The sequence below is a fragment of the Salvelinus namaycush genome, chromosome 10 (genome assembly GCF_016432855.1).
Source record: "Salvelinus namaycush isolate Seneca chromosome 10, SaNama_1.0, whole genome shotgun sequence".
Classification (NCBI taxonomy): Eukaryota; Metazoa; Chordata; class Actinopteri; order Salmoniformes; family Salmonidae; genus Salvelinus; species Salvelinus namaycush.
Window position 1 is genome coordinate 19,824,859 of NC_052316.1, and position 18,120 is coordinate 19,842,978.

Below are 18,120 nucleotides of genomic sequence, written 5' to 3' on the forward strand. Positions count from 1 at the left end.
ACCATTTACCAAGTAGGCTAAAATAAAAAGTAGTAACACAATAAGAATAACGAGGCTATATACAGGGGGCACCGGTACCGAGTCAGTGTGCAGGGGTACAGCCTAGTTGAGGTAATCTGTACATGTAGGTGGAGGCAAAGTGACTATGCATAGGTAACAAACAGCGAGTAGCAGCAGTGTACAAGGGGGGGGGGTCAATGTAAATTGTCCGATTTTTATGAATTGTTCAGCAGTCTAATGGCTTGGGGGTAGAAGCTGTTGAGGAGCCTTTTGGTCCTAGACTTGGCGCTCCGGTACCACTTGCCGTGCGGTAGCAGAGAAAAGTCTATAACATGGGTGACTGGGGTCTGAATTTTATGGGATTTCCTCTGACACCGCCTATTATATAGGTCCTGGATGGCATGAAGCTTGGCCCCAGTGATATACTGGGCCGTTGGCACTACACTCTGTAGCGCCCTACGGTCAGATGCCGAACAGTTGCCATACCAGGCGGTGATGCAACCGGTCAGGATGCTCTCGATGGTGCAGCTGTAGAACCTTTTGCGGATGAGGGGGCCCATGCAAAATCTTTTCAGTCTCCTGGGGGGGGGGGGGGGGGGGGGGGGGGGGGGGGGGGGGGAGGTTTTGTCGTGCCCTCTTCACGACTGTCTTGGTGTGTTTGGACCATGATAGTTCGTTGGTGATGTGGACGCCAAGGAACATGAAGCTTTCAACCTGCTCCACTACAGCCCCGTCGATGTTAATGGGGGCCTGTTCGGCCCACCTTTTCCTGTAGTCCACGATCAGCTCCTTTGTCCTGCTCAAATTGAGGGAGAGGTTGTTGTCCTGGCACCACACTGCCAGGTCTCTGACCACCTCCCTATAGGCCGTCTCATCATTGTCGGTGATCAGGCCTATCACTGTTGTGTCATCAGCAAACTTGATGGTGTTGGAGTCGTGTTAGGCCACGCAGTCGTGGGTGAACAGGGAATACAGTAGGGGACTAAGTACACACCCCTGAGGGGCCCCAGTTTTAAGGATCAGCGTGGCAGACGTGTTGTTGCCTACCCTTACCACCTGGGGGCGGCCCGTCAGGAAGTCCAGGATCCAGTTGCAGAGGGAGGTGTTTAGTCCCAGAGTCCTTAGCTTAGTGATGAGCTTCGTGGGCACTATGGTGTTGAACGCTGAGCTGTAGTCGATGAACAGCATTCTCACATAGGTGTTCCTTTTGTCCAGGTGGGAAAGGGCAGTGTGGAGTGCGATTAAGATTGCGTCATCTGTGGATCTGTTGGGGCGGTATGCAAATTGGAGTGGGTCTGGGGTGTCCGGGAGGATGCTGCTGATGTGAGCCATGACCAGCCTTTCAAAGCACTTAATGGCTACTGACGTGAGTGCCACGGGGCGGTAATCATATAGGCAGGTTACCTTCGCTTCCTTGGGCACAGGGACTATGGTGGTCTGCATGAAACATGTCGGTATTACAGACTCAGCCAGGGAGAGGTTGAAAATGTCAGTGAAGACACTTGACAGTTGGTCCGCGCAGGCTTTGAGTACGCATCCTGGTAATCCGTCTGGCCCAGTGGCTTTGTGAATGTTGACCTGTTTAAAGGTTTTGTTCACATCGGCTACCGAGAGCTTTATCACACAGTCATCCATAACAGCTGGTGCTCTCGTGCATGCTTCAGTGTTGCTTGCCTCGAAGCGAGCATAAAAAAGGCATTTAGCTCGTCTGGTAGGGTCGAGTCCCTGGGCAGCTCGCGTCTGGGTTTTCCTTTGTAGTCCGTAATAGTTTTCACGCCCTGCCACATCCGACGAGTGTCAGAGCCGGTGTAGTAGGATTCGATCTTAATCCTGTATTGACGCTTTGCTTGTTTGATGGTTCGTCCGAGGGAATAGCGGGATTTCTTATTAGCGTCCAGATGAGTCTTCCGCTCCTTGAAAGCGGCAGCTCTAGCCTTTAGCTCGATGTGGATGTTGCCTGTAATCCATGGCTTCTGGTTGGGATATGTACATACAGTCACTGTGGGGGACGACGTCGTCGATGCACTTTTTGATGAAGCCGATGACAGGTGGTGTATTCCTCAATGTCATTGGATGTATCCCGGAACATATTCCAGTCTGTGCAAGCAAAACTGTCCTGTAGTGTAGCATCCGCGGCATCTGACCACTTCTGTATTGAGCGAGTCACTGGTACTTCTTTAGTTTTTGCTTGTAAGCAGGAATCAGGAGGATAGAATTGTGGTCAGATTTGCCAAATGGAGGGCGGGGGAGAGCATTATATGCATCGCTGCGTGTGGAGTAAAGGTGGTCTAGGATTTCCCCCCCCCTGGTTGCACATGTTACTTGCTGGTAAAAATTTGGTAAAACTGATTTAAGTTTGCCTGCATTAAAGTCCCCGGCAACTAGGAGCGCCGCTTCTAGGTGAGCATTTTCTTCTTTGCTTATGGCCTTACAGAGTTGGTTGAGAGCGGTCTTAGTGCCAGCTTCGCTTTGTGGTGGTAAATAGACGGCTACGAATAATACAGATGAGAACTCTCGGTAGATAGTGTGGTCGACAACTTATAAGGTATTCTACCTCAGGCGAGCAATACCTCAAGACTTCTTTAATTAGACATCGCGCACTAGCTGTTATTGACAAAAAGGCACACCCCCACCCCTCGTCTTACCAGAGGTAGCGTCTCTGTTCTGCCGGTGCATGGAAAATACCACCAGCTCTATATTATCCGTTTCTTCCTTCAGCCACGTCTCGGTGAAACATGAAACTGTAACATTTTATGTCCCGTTGGTAGGATCATCTTAATAATAGGTCATCAATTTTATTTTCTAACGATTGCATGTTAGCAACGAGAATCAAAGCCATTGGTAGTTTACTCGCTTGCCTCTGGCTTCTCAGAAGGATTCCCGATCTGCGTCCCCTTTCCCAGCGTCTTCTTCACGCAAACGGCATGGATCTGTGCCTGTTCCAGTTAAAGCAGGATATCCTTCTCGTCGGACTCATTAAAGGAAAAAGTTTCTTCCAGTCCGCGGTGAGTAATCTCTTTTCTGATGTCCAGAAGATCTTTTTGGAGAGACGGTAGCAGAGAGACTGTAGCAGCAACATTATGTACACAAAAAGTTACACAATTTCACAATCGGTTGGGAGATTGTAAAACGTCAGCCATGTTCTTCGGCGCCATTCGATTGCATATAGATGACATGCATTTTTCCCCTGCCCCTGTTCCTTTTATTTGATAATGGGCCATTCTAAATCTAAACCAATTTTACATATTAGTAAAGACAAGATTAAATTGAAAATTGTCTGATGGGTGAAAATATGATCACTTGATGAGAGAACAGCTGTGCAGCCTGAGGCAAGGTACAGAGGGCAAGCTTTTTTTGCTACTTTCTCAAATCATCAATAGCCTACAGTCATAACGCACAGCCCATATACGTTTGATTTCTAAAACATTCTAAGGTTTATATCATTCACAACTAAAGTTGCCAAATAACTAAATCTAGCATGCAGGACTACTTTCAAAATGTTATCTTGTAGCTCAACAATCACTTATAACCACCAAAAATATCAATTAAGTTCAATTATATTCTTCTTACTATAAACTTATGTCACGAATTTATAAGCATATCTTGTCAACTAAATGAGTAAGCCTACAGCCTATGGCATGGAGCATAGCCAGATAATAGGCCTACAGAAGGCCACCTCATTCTGTTCTTCTGAAATACACTTTATTCATATCATAATTTTCCTTTAGACCTGACTAAAATAAATAATGGATTTATTGTGATGTGTATATTAAATTAAATGTTTTAAATGTAGAAGTTCCAAAGGTATGCATCAGCGGCTCGTATGTGTGGAGGCGTGGATATGTTAAATGTTAATTAACGGTCAATAACCGGATGACAATAACCAGCTGACAAAATGATGTCATGACCATCACAGCCCTAGTACTGTGAGGTAGAGTTATGGTTGAGTGAGAGAGACCCACTGTGCTGCATGTGAGAGAGTACAGCCTGGTTTTGTATATTTATTTATTAAGGATCCCCATTAGCTGCTGCACTCTTCCTGGGGTCCAGCAACATTAAGGCAGTTCTATACAATTTAAAATACTACATTACATGACATTTCATAACATTTTTCACAACACATTAAGTGTGTTCCCTCAGGCCACTACTCTACAATACAAAATCCATGTGTACGTGTGTGTAGAGTGCGTCTTATGTGTAAGCGTGTCTGTCTCTTCACAGTCCCCGCTGTTCCAGAAGGTGTATTTTTATCTGCTTGCATCAGTTACTTGATGTGGAATAGAGTTCCATGTAGCCATGGCTCTATGTAGGACTGTGCACCTACCATAGTCTGTCTATTCTGGACTGTGAAGAGACCTCTGGTGGCATGTCTTGTGGGGTATGCATGCGTGTCCGAGCTGTGTGCTAGTCGTTTAAACAGACACCTCGGTGCATTCAGCATGTCAACACTTCTTACAAAAATAAGTAGTGATGAAGTCAATCTGTCCTCCACTTTGAGTCATGAGAGATTTATATGCATATTATTAATGTTAGCTCTCTGTGTACATTTAAGGGCCAGCCGTGCTGCCTTGTTCTGAGCCAATTGTAATTTTCAGAGGTTCCTCTTTGTAGCACCTGACCACACGACTGAACAGTTGTCCAGGTGCAACAAAACTAGGGCCTGTCTTGTTGATAGTGTAGTGGTTTACCTGTTGTGAGGCTGGGACAGGCTGCACCACGGGGGCCTGGGCGGAGGTGGACGTACGCAGCGCCACACTGGACGACGAATCGGACCCTCCCTCTGAACTCTGCATGCTGGGAACCTACAGGGGAGAGAGGGATGGGGAAGAGGAGGAGTGAGCACAAGGATATCCAAGGCAAGAGACAAGATGCACAGCCCTGCCAGACAGGACACGAGAACAGACAGCATGCATCCCTACTCAGAGCCAGGCCTGCACATGTGCTGCCATGCCAAACAAATGGGCTTTTCACAGCATGCCTGAGAGAAGGGCCAGGGCTTTCATATTGCCCAGGGGGGGGTCCAGACCAGGCTCCAGGCCCCTGCCAAGTCACACGGAGTCACCTCAGAGCCCCAAAGGTGCCTTACTTCTGGCCTTTATTAATGGAACATTAACAACACTGGTAAAGCCAGCAACACTAAACAGCTGCTTAGTAGAAGTCCAGCTGCTAGGAAAGAAGCAGGTGGAAAAAGTTGTGGTGAAAACAGTTGTGAGTATTGTCAGGATTTAGGAGGCCCGGTCCTCCAAACTGTAAACACTCTCTCTCGAACATTGGGAGAAAATATGCACAGCATGGCAAAAGGCAGTGAGAAGAGCAAAAAAAAATGGAGTGACAAAGGCTCTCTCTTTCAGAGAAAGAAAGAGGGGAGAAGGAGGGATTGAAAATAAAATAAATAAAACTTCCACAGCCCCACCAAAGAAAAGAGAAAAAAAAAGAAGAAAATGGCAGTGGGGTTCCTACCCCTGCCAGGGTACTGACGATAAGCAGTGTTTGTTTCAAATGAGAGCCGTTCTCTGGGGGCTCCAATAATCCAGCTGATATCAGGAAATTCCTCAATGCTTTGTAAACGTTTGCCGGTTGCTATGGTGAGGAATCCATGACGACCACCCCTAACTCTGCCCCGCTCTCCTCCCTCCCCCCACTGTGCCATCCTTTCTCTTATTTATAAAGCTCATGCACAGGAACTTTTGAGTGTGGCCACAAAGCAAGGGAGGTGAAGGAGAGGGGAAGGGGGTCTTGCAGGAGGGAAGGCACCACACCTCCAGAAGATCAGGAGCTTAAACAAATGAGGCCTAATTAGTCAGCAGACATGGATACGTATGGAGTGATTTCATAACCAAATGAAATTGTACTTGAATTCCATAACTCTGAATTTGTTTAATGATACTGAATTTAACATTTTTTAATTTGTAATGCACAAATTGGATCATTGAATTAAGACATTTAACTTATATTTCATGATTTAAAACTGAATTTAATTAATATTGCGTTCAGTTTTCAAATAACATTTAACGGAATATTCAAATATGTATGTATATATTCAATATGGTAGATATTGTATTCATTGTCTGTGTATGAAGTTTACAAACTATAATTTCAAGTTGATCAAAAATATATATTTTCAAATGCATTCAGATTCAGTTCTTTAAATTCAGATTCAAAACCAGAGACAACATCCTTGTTCTTTGCCAGCCAGGAAAGGTAGAGGAGAACAGATTGAATCTGGGTACCTTGTAAGGATCGGACGGCGAGTAGGTAATCTGCCTTTACCATCGGTCCTATTTTCCAACGTACGTATATCCTACCAACAGGACATTAAAAACTATAATATCTTATGTTTCACCGAGTCGTGGCTGAATAACACAGCTGGCGGGTTTTCTGCTTTTTCGGCAGGACAGAACAGGCACCTCTGGTAAGACAAGGGGTGGCTATCTATGTAAACAACAGATGGTGCACGAAATCTAAGGAAGTCTCGATGTTTGCTTGCCTGAGGTAAAGTATCTCATAAGCTGTAGACTGCACTACTTACCAAGAGAGTTGTCATCTATATTCTTCGTAGCTGTCTATTTACTACCACAAACGGATGCTGGCACTAATACCGGCCGTACTCAATGAGCTGTATATGGCCACAAGCAAACAGGAAAACGCTCATCGAGGCGGCGCTCCTAGTGGCCGGAGACTTTACTGCAGGGAAAATTAAATCCATTTTACCTAATTTCTACCAGCATGGCACATGTGCAACCAGAGGAAAACAAACAATAATAAAAAAATCCAGACAAAACTCGAGACCACCTTTACTCCACACACAGAGACACGTACAAAGCTCTCCCTCACCTTCCATTTGGCAAATCTGACCATAATTCTATCCTCCTGATTCCTGCTTACAAGCAAAAACTAAAGCAGGAAGCACCAGTGACAACCAATAAAAAGTGGTCAGATGAAGCAGATGCTAAGCTACAGGACTGTTTTGCTTGCACAGACTGGAATACTGTTCTGGGATTCTTCCGATGGCGTTGATGAGTACACCACATCAGTCACTGGCTTTATCAATAAGTGCGTCGATGACGTCGTCCCCACAGTGACTGTACGTACACTACCGTTCAAAAGTTTGTGGTCACTTAGAAATGTTCTTGTTTTTGAAAGAAAAAATAAATTGTCCATTAAAATAACATCAAATTGATCAGAAACACACTGTAGACATTATTCATGTTGTAAATTATTATTGTAGCCTGAAATGACTGATTTTTTAATGGAATATCTACATAAGTGTACAGTGTCCCATTATCAGCAACCATCACTCCTGTGTTCCAATGGCACGTTGTTTAAGCTAATCCAAGTTGATCATTTCAAAAGGCTAACTGATCATTAGAAAACCCTTTTGCAATTATGTTAGCACAGCTGAAAACTGTTGTTCTAATTAAAGAAGCAATCAAACTGGCCTTCTTTAGACTAGTTGAGTATCTGGAGCATCAGCATTTGTGGGTTCGATTACAGGCTCAAAATGGCCAGAAACAAAGACCTTTCTTCTGAAACTCGTCAGTCTATTCTTGTTCTGAGAAATGAAGGCTATTCCATGCGAGAAATTGCCAAGAAACTGAAGATCTGATACAACGCTGTGTACTACTCCCCCCAAACTGGCTCTAACCAGAATAGAAAGAGGAGTGGGAGGCCCCAGTGCACAACTGAGCAAGAGGACAAGTACCTTAGAGTGTCTAGTTTGAGAAACAGATGCCTTACAAGTCCTCAACTGGCAGCTTCATTAAATAGTACCCGGAAAACACCAGTCTCAACTTCAACAGTGAAGAGGCGACTTCGGGATGCTGGCCTTCTAGGCAGAGTTGCAAAGAAAAAGCCATCTCTCAGACTGACCAATAAAAAGAAAAGATAAAGACGGGCAAAACAGACACCGCACGGCAAGTGGTACCAGAGCGTCAAGTCTAGGTCCAAAAGGCTCCTTAACAGCTTCTACCCCCAAGCCATAAGACTCCTGAACAGATAATCAAATGGCTACCCAGACTATTTGCATTACTGCATATTTAGCGGCACAAATCGTGGTTATACAATGAGAATAGTAGCCAAGCTGCCAACAATATGTCGGGAGAAATCTTGGGAGAGGCACCTAATCTAATCAGTAACTAATCATAAACTTGACTAAAAAATACAGGTTGGACAGCAAATGAAAGATACATTAGTTCTTAATGCAACCGCTGTGTTAGATTTTTAAAATTAACGTTACTACGACATACAGCGTGCGTTAAAGCGAGACCGCACCGAAATTAATGGCGGAATATGAGTTTTACATTTTTCCACAGAACAACGAATTAACATCATAAATAGTTCTTACTTTTTGATGAGCTCCCATCAGAATCTTGGGCAAGTTGTCCTTTTTCCAAAAGAATCGTTGCTCGGTTGTAGATTGTCGCCTTCAACTTTGGAATTAGCAGTAAACATTAGCCATGTGGGCCAGACGTGCCCAACTCACTAGAACGCAGCACAAATAAATACCCGAAAATCGCAATATACTGATATAAACTGATATAACTCTGTTTAAAATAACAACATTATGATGTCTTTAACACCTATATCGAATAAAATCAGAGCCGGATATATCTAAGGGCTATAACGGGAGCTTTCTAGAACGCCATCCTGAGGTCTGTCTTGCGTCATGGCGAACGAGGGAAAGAGAGGACCCCACGTTGCCAGCCCATTTATAAGGCCTCAGATCTGCCTAGCAACTCCATTCCAATTCTCACTATTTGCTGACATCCAGGGGAAGGCGTATGCAGTGCATCTCAACCAATAGAAGACATGCAAATTAATAAACCGACCTCAGAACAGCCTGCAGATTTCAGATTTCTCACTTCCTCATAGGAAAATTGCTCCAACTTGAGTTCTGTTTTACTCACAGATATAATTCAAACGGTTTTAGAAACTAGAGAGTGTTTTCTATCCAATAGTAATAATAATATGCATATTGTACGAGCAAGAATTGAGTACGAGGCAGTTTAATTTGGGAATGAAATTATTACAAAGTGCAAACAGCACCCCCTATTGAGAAAAGGTTAAAAGTGGAACTGCCAGTGTTTTAGAAACATGAAATCTTAGTAAAAATCTGTTCATATACACCCCCAGGAAAAATGACATTCTGACATGAGAGCACTTAGATATGGTAATTTTCACATTTTCATCAATTCAAAGATTGTTTGGGAACGACGTAGAGTGAGCCATTTGTGAAAATTCTATAGCGTGTGTTTGGACAATTAATAGACACTGTAGTAAATACAACCTAATAAAAACATCTGTCTCGTCCAAGACCGGAGTCTTAGCAGACCGGTGTGCCAGAGTCAATTAGAGCTACAATACAAATAAACCATTTACCTCACAGGCCTGCCATCATTCACTTTGAACTAGACTGTATATTAACAGGCAGTAAGCAACAGCGCAACTTCAGATCATTAGAACACATTCGCCAAAGCCACAAAATAAATGGATTTCTGAAAATACCACAGGAGTCCTCTTACATTTGGGAAATTTTATAGTCCTATTGATCAAATAAAGTTTTATTGGCCACATACACATGGTTAGCAGATGTTAATGCGAGTGTAGCGAAATGCTTGTAAAAAAACAAAACATGGAAAGGTAGGCGCTCACACTCATTTACGCACATCAACAACAAGAACAACAACTAATGCTAGCGAGAACGAGATGAGCTAAAATCTAACCAGGGAACATTAGATAAACCCGCAAACTTTTTCAGCTAATTGGCCATCAAAATTGCACTGATAAACGATGGGGAATAGTAGCCTGCTCATTCTTCTGCAGCTTGCCTGCCAATGCATTCTTGTCCCAACCCACGTTTTGACAACTGAATGGGAACTTGCCTGCCCGCACGCCCGCCCATTTGATCGACACCAAATACATTTGATTGACAACTAAGGGTGCGTTCGTAAATTGCCTCGAGTGTGTCAAAGTGCACTCTGGCGCGTTGAAAAATTCAGAGCATACACTGCACTATAGACAGTGGATGCTCTGGCCGAGAAGTAAGGTTAATGCGAGCGTTCCTCACAACGACAGTCAATCCCCAAGCTAACTGGTTAAAGTTGGCTAGCTACTTCCAGACACAAATGAGAGAACACCTCACTCTGACCATTTTACATGCCCTAGCAAAGCTGGTTAGGCTGTTTACATTATGTAGTCACTAACGTTATCTAGAGTGTTAGTGACTAACTGTGCTGCTGGCAACAATGTAATTACTCGTTTTTCCAACATTTACTGACACCGGTTATATTCAGCGAGTGTTGCGCGTTCATAAATTCATCAGTTATTCAGAGTAGACAGTCTGAGTGAATTTACAAACGCAAGAGATATGCTAACTGGATAACAGTCGTTAAAGTTCAGCATAGCTAACTAGATAGCAATAAATGTGATGCGCTTTCCTAGCTAGCTAACTAACCAAATGACACCTGCATCTCCAGCCACCAAAAAAACAATATGCGGGGGAAAAGTTGGTCACTCACCCACTGCTCCAATGACATGGCAGCAGCTAGCTAGCGTTAGGCTCTGTGTTTTTAGCTAGCTAAATACCTACATAAATAGATATGCTAGCCTATTAGCCACATTATGACTGATTTGTGATCATTTCCCTTGCTAATTTGATTATATTGACATTTCCAACCTTAGTTACATTCATCCATTTTTGTAAAAAATAGAGTCATTAAAACTGAAACAGTGCATCCCAAAAGGGTGGAGGATGCAAACAATGTACCCGGCCAGCTATGACTTACCCGGCCAACTACCAAGAAATGTATTGGTGAATTATATTAAAATCATGCATTGAACTGCATCCATCTATTCTGCCAACAATGAGTAATAACCTATTTTTAAAACCTCTTATAAATGCTGGTTTTGTAGCATAAACTAGGAATTTTATATTTTTGACTGACACGAGTGTCTGTTTCATATCTGCAAAGTAGTTAAAAGACTGTCAGCTCCACTTTAAAACAAGGCCACCATACCAGGCAGACACAGGCTGAATAAGGAAAATAATTTAAACTTATAAACACTCCCTACATATACAATTACAGCAATAAAAGCCCAGGAAAATAATACAAAGCTTTATCATATCTACCATAATCAAAGCTCATATGTAAACAGTAACACTGCTTGCTTGCATGACTAGCTTACAGTCTTCATTAACAGGCTGCTTTTAATACTGTTTGATTAGACAGTCATTAATCATTTAAAATCAAGATAGTGGGTGGGCAACAGGTGCTGTTCAGCTCTTCCTCTGCTCAAACACCCCCAGCACTTTAAAATGCCAGTATTTCTTACAAATCTGTTTTGACACTTAAGAGACTCGTTCTAATAGCGTTCAACAGTGAGTGAATGTAAAATGCAGATTGCTTATATTCTGGTGGAAAATTGCTTTAGAGCTGTACACCAAGTTAAAGACTGATGGCAAATAATAGATTAACATTATGGCATGAAAACAATTGTGAGCAACACCATACATAAGCTAATCAAACAAAATTGTGAAACATTGTTGTGAAAAATAACATTTCACAATTATAGGCATGGACTACCACAGAGCTGGGTGTGCCACTGACATTTTCCACACAGGAGGATTGGCTGTCTAGATGAGTAATAGCCTCAGTGGTGGAGCTAATGTTGAAATTCTCCAATTACTTTAGGCTGGCATGTGTCAATCGTTGTCTAACCATTGATCAAATAGGGACTCACTCAATATAAAAGCTGTTTGAGAAGACAAAGCCAAGTCCATCTCTGTGTAACCTCTCTAAACAGTCACAAACAACTGTCACATGAGATGGACCAGAGGGGGCTGCACGTGTATTTGTCAGAGGAGGCAACATGAACACCATTCTGTAAGGGTCCAGAGTAGACCCTAGAGAAGGACCATCCTCCTTTGTATATTTCTTGCATTATTCCTTGTGGCAAAGCAAATAATAGCAGTACTGATTTAGGATTTTCTGAATGAAGTTAAAAAGGAAAACATTTGTATTTAAAGCTCCAGCGGTCAGATGTTTTAAAAGGAAATAATTTGTTTGTGGGGTGTCAGTTGAGTTATAAATACACTGGTAACAATCCCTGCAGTTATCTTTGGACTTTCCTTAGCACAGATATTATGCAATGAAGAGAGGGCGAGGGAGCGGTGGGGCGGCTCATAAACCTAGGCTTTGTCCTTTAGGTTTTCATGCATAAAGCTCAATTAAATGGGAGCTTTGGTAGGAGTGGTGAAGTGCGCCATGCGTTGGACTGGAGAAGGGAGAAAGTGCAGGCAGGCAGCCAATATGATCTGAGCCCCAAGTAAAGGTTAAAAGCCACACAAATTCCCCACCAGCTGCTATGAGCGGCACAAAGGCGGAACACAGCGGGAGCCCCAGCACACCACTGTAGAACCCAACGATAAATGGGCTGCACTTTAAAACAGCCTTTCTCCTCGCAGCCCCAAGACAACTTCACACACAAACCCCTACAAAAGGAGCCGGTTTTCACTCAAGCAAATCACAAATGAGCAATTAAGACAATTGCGTGAGTGGACCAATTTCCCTCTGTTAAAGCGTCAACCGAGTTGTGAGGGAAAAATGAAGAACTTCATTCTTCTAAAATTAAACATGCAGTTCTATAAACTCATACCTGCTATTTGGTATGAAAATCTGGATAAGATTTAAACATCTGTCACTGACAAATCTAACTTAAAACAGAACTCAGAGAAAAACACATACAGATGTTCAATTAAAAACAGGAGCCCAGTCTTGGCTCTTGTTTGCACTGGCCCACATTGTTTGCAGAGCAACAACGGTTGCTAGTGGCAACACCGTCCACTCCCGTTTCCAGGAGCCTGTTGCTATGCAACCAACCGAATACTTCCCAAACCAAACAATGCCATCCCCCAACTGATCCCTCTCTCACACTAAGCAGAAACTTACAACAATAAATACATAAGCTATTAATTTCAGACACTGGGGGGGGAAGACAGAGGGCAGGCTAATTCCAATACCATGCAGAGGAAAGATTATATAAAAAATGTTAACTCCATGCTGGTTTCAACTTGACTGAAGGCAGAATGTAGTGTTTTTATGCACTCAGTGGTCAAATAAAGGAGGAATGTTTAAGTCAACAGAATGGCAACAGCCAATCCTCTAAACTTGGTTTACACCTCTACACTTCAAAAACAATTACTTTGAAAAACAAGCACAAATGACTTCTAACTTTTCTAATCCATGCAGCAGAAAGGAGACATGAGCACCTTGGAGAGGAGAGCACAGACTAGTCCGACTCCGGAGGCTTTTAGTGTACATCGGAAGTTGAAACAACCAGGCAATAACACAGACACTTGATGCCATTAAAGTCCTGTTTATGGGGGACATTTGTACACCACTGCTTGTTTTGCCAGCTAGCCTTGTCTGTGCACTGTTTTTTCCAAGAGTCCTCTGTTCACCATATCCTGCCCCCACACCCACCCCCGATCCCTAGCCTATTCGTTCAGTTATATAACAGATAAATATACTTAAACAGAGAAGGAACAGGCTTTCCATACATGCATTTCTACTCTGAAGAGAGTTCAAGCAATGCAATCTTTATTGGGTAGCCAATCCAATAGCCATCCCCATTGTAAGAAACCCAGGTTGGCTCCTTTTAAATTCTATTAAAAAACCCAGAACCATAGCACACAGGCGCTGCACTCACACAAAAAGAGAATTAAGATATGATAACAGATTTCCACAACCGAGGCTGTTCTTCAAGCCTGTCTCATTAATTCATGGCTAATCCAATCAAAGCAGCTATTGGGGTCTGCAGATGGTGAGGCTGGAGGGAGAGGGGACCTGGACAGCTAACAGAGGAGAGGAGCCGTTCAAGGGGCCGCTAAACCAGCCACGGATCGTGGATCCATTCTTTCCCAGATTCCACCTCTGGTCACCACTACAGCCCGTCGACACCATCCGTCATAATGTGGAGCGCAGGCACGACAGACCAAGAATTATGAAATGGTTGCCATAGAGACTGTTCACCCATACACCTCCCCCAACCACCCCCACCTCTGTAACCCTTTCCAGATTTCCACCACCTCCCATCCCCATCCACCCCTAAACTGAATAATACTGAATTAGAGAATAAGAAAGTACAGTTCAGAGAAGTCAACCTGCTGGAAAACAAACCAGAAGTGCAGGGAGGAACTAATCTTTTGCATGTGGGTGTCTCTCTCATTAAATGAACATTTATCTCCTGTTTTTCCAACAGGGGTGATGACAGAATTGAGGGAACATCAGGTCTTTGTTTTCATGCCACCTTGTTGCCCATCGAGATAGAAAAACTTTCTGAAATTAAGAAAAAAAATTAAAAAAGGGAAAAAATAAATCACCTGTTCCCACCTGGCAGCTAGAATTGAGACAGTTTTATATAGGCTAGACAAAAGCATATAGCATAGACAAAAACAAATTAAAATTCCCTAAGTGATGCTCATCAATGCATATTTACCAGGTCAATGTCTGCAAAAAAAAAAGAAAAATAGATTCCAATTATTTACAATGTTCAACAAAGAAATTATTTAATGCCATGGAGTTGGTGCCATTATCAGCACAGACAAATCCAATGCCTTCGAAAAGTATTCAGACCCCTTGACTCATTCCACATTTTGTTACGTTACAGCTTTGTTCTAAAATTAAATAAAACATATTCCTCAGCAATCTATACACAATACCCCATAGACAAAGCAAAAACAGGTTTAGAATTTTTTGCAAGTGTAATGTAAAAAAGGTATGTTTTATTTTTAAAAGTATTCAGGCCCTTTGCTATGCGACTCAAAATTGAGCTCAGGTGTTCCATTGATCATCCTTGAGATGTTTCTACAACTTGATTGGGGTCCACTTGCGGTAAGTTCAAATGATTGGACAGGATTTGGAAAGGCAAAAACCTGTCTATATAAATGTCCCACAGTTGACAGTGCACGTCAGAGCAAAAACCAAGCCATGAGGTGAAGGAATTGTCCGTAGAGCTCCGAGATAGGATTGTGTACCAAAACATTTCTGCAGCATTGAAGGTCCCCAAGAACACAGTGGCCTCCATCATTCTTAAATGGAAGAAGTTTGGAACCACCAAGACTCTTCCTAGAGCTGGCCACCCAGCCAAACTGAGCAGTCAGGGAGAAGGGCCTTGATCAGGGAGGGCACCAAGAACCTGATGGTCACTCTGACAGAGCTCCTCTGTGGAGATGGGAGAACCTTCCAGAAGGACAACCATCGCTGCAGCACTCCACCAACCAGGCCTTTATGGTAGAGTGGCCAGACGGAAGCCACTCCTCAGTAAAAGGCACATACATGTCAGCCCACTTGGAGTTTGCAAAAAGGCACCTAAACAAGATTCTCTGGTCTGATGAACTCTTTGGCCTGAATGCCAAGCATCACGTCTGGAGGAAACCTGGTACCATCCCTATGGTGAAGCATGCTGGTGGCAGCATCATGCTATGGGGATGTTTTTCAGCGGGAGACTATTCAGGATAGGGAAAGATGAACAGAGCAAAGTACAGAGAGAGATCCTTGATGAAAACCTGCTCCAGAGAGCTCAGGGCTTCAGACTGGGGCGAAGGTTCACCTTCCAACAGGACAACGACCCTAAGCACACAGCCAAGACAATGAAGGAGTGGCTTCGGAACCTGTCACAACCTGTCCTTGAGTGGCCCAGCCAGAGCCCTATCGAACATCTCTGGAGAGACCTGAAAATAGCTGCGCAGCAACGCTCCCCATCCAACCTGACAAAGCTTGAGAGGATCTACAGAGAAGAATGGGAGAAACTCCCCTAATACAGGTGTGCCAAGCTTGTAGCGTCACACCCAAGAAGACTCTGGGCTGTAATTGCTGCCAAAGGTGCTTCAAAAAAGTTCTGAGTAAAGGGTCTGAATACTTATGTAAATGTCATTTATTTTTTATAAATTAGCAAACAAACATTTCTAAAACCTGTTTGTGCTTTGTCATTATGGGGTAGTGTGTGTAGATTGATGAGAGAAGACAAATATTTTCATCAATTTTAGAATAAGACTGTAATGTAACAAAATGTGGAAAAAGTCCAGGTGTATGAATACTTGCCGAATGCACTGTACATCAGCCTATTGTGGGCATCAGATGAAACCACAACCTAAGGCATTCCTATAATAATTAACATATAATGCAAACAATAGAACTGCTTTGTAGCTCCCGTGTTGCCTTAAATTACCATTTAGAATTTGACAAATGTAGACTCTTTCACAAAATTCCAAGACATAGCCTAGACAGTATGACTGAACTAGTAAATGGGTAAAGTGTGCACTGTAGACACCTCTATTCAAGTATTTCAGAATACCCTCGTTTCCATTTGAGTGTCAAAAAAGATGAGGCAGAAACGGCAACTTAAGAGTCGTACACAGAAAGATGCAAAGCCCATACTGGCAAAAGAAAAACTCAACTATAGCTACTCTGTCATGAGAAATATTCTCCATATTACGTGTGCTTTCGTTAGAAATCTTCCTCCACTAGCTGAGCAGCTTTCCCTTTGATAATGCAAAGAAAAACATGACTTTTTGCATGGTATCATCATAGATGGATCACATTTAATCAAAACAATCCACTAAGAACATGGAGTGGGCTAAGGCTCATGAGGTTTAGCCTAAGTTCAGACTTTCCCTAAACCAGGGATCATCAACTAGATTCATCCGTGGGCTGTTTTTTTCTTGAGCGGATGGTTGGGGGCCAGAACAAAATTACAAATAATTAGTAAACTGCAAATTAACCGCAAGAATCCCAAACGCATATATTTGACCAAAAAAAACATACCAAACCTTGCCTAAGTTTGTGTACAAAATAGTGTGTCTCTTATGCATGTGAATACTTGGAAACAGATGTCCAAAAATCTAAAATCACACACATTTTTCCAATGTGTAAAGCCACCCACGGGCCAAATTCAGCCTGCGGGCCACCAGTTGGGGAACACTGCCTTAAACTGTAGGAGGAACTGTTTCAGCACTCATCTCCAATATCGTGCTTTCAACTCCATGATAGGGCAGGGCGATATGGCCAAAATATCATATGATAGTATTTTTTTATTTATTAGATGACAGCATTATGTTTTTGAATAATAAAAGTTACAAATTAGCTTTATGGGTAGTGCGTGACCCTAGGCTGGCAACACATGCATTCTAAGTGATTTCTCCATTCTTATCGTTTTAAACGGTTCAATTATACTTCTTTTTTTTTTTTTATACACGTTTCAGCATTTGTCCATACATTTCTGCATTTCCTGCACTCATTTGAGATAATTTCCACTATTCCACGAGGGGCTGCAAGATATGGGCAAACAATCTAGGCCTTATTTTTAACCAAATGTTGCAATTGCAATTTGACTTGCGAATTAGAACAAAATACTTGGGTGAACTGTTGGAATCATGGAAATATAAATATAAATAGTGGGCACTTGAATACAGTGTTTGATAACAAATGAAGGGAGCAGTTATTGTGACAGGGACTTGTCAACACTTTGGTTCCTACCCTAGGGGGACCCTATAATCTTTGACTACATTGAATGTTCTCTTAGCTACTTCATGTAGATAAAATATTATTGCTTCGTGTATCCCTCTTTGATTTAGAAGATACTGTTGCACAGAAATTGCACAGATGTAGGTCTACACCATCACTGGTATTATCAGGCTGTATAGCTAGTTACCTTTGCTCTGACTCAGTACATTTTTGGCCATCTAGCGATTAGCATTTGCGATTAGCATAAGCCACTAACACGATTTCGACCCAACTTACTAAGAAAAGACTAACTAGCTATTTGCAGGTGTAGAAAATACAAACTAATAGTGTAATTTTACACAACGGGTGGGTCTAATCCTAAATGCTGATTGGTTAACCTTTCTAGGACACACGTTCCGCTAGCGGAACCCCTCGACAACATTCCACTGAAAAGGCAGAGCAGGAAATTCAAAAATATTTTTTTTGAAATATGTAACTTTCACACATTAACAAGTCCAATACAGCAAATGAAAGATAAACATCTTGTTAATCTACCCATCGTGTCCGATTTTAAAAACGCTTTACAGCGAAAACACAACATATGATAATGTTAGATCAC

At 42.6% G+C, this 18,120-nt stretch overlaps 1 protein-coding gene across 1 annotated transcript in view; it reads right to left on the bottom strand.

Annotated features, from left to right (window-relative positions):
* Positions 1-18,120, bottom strand: part of rfx2 (regulatory factor X, 2 (influences HLA class II expression)) — a 69,055-nt gene that overhangs the window by 37,859 nt on the left and 13,076 nt on the right. Inside the window, exon 2 of the mRNA XM_039002465.1 lies at positions 4,689-4,802. Within this exon, the coding sequence (XP_038858393.1) occupies positions 4,689-4,793 (105 nt within the window). The 5' untranslated portion in view covers positions 4,794-4,802. The remainder of the gene's footprint in view (positions 1-4,688; positions 4,803-18,120) is intronic.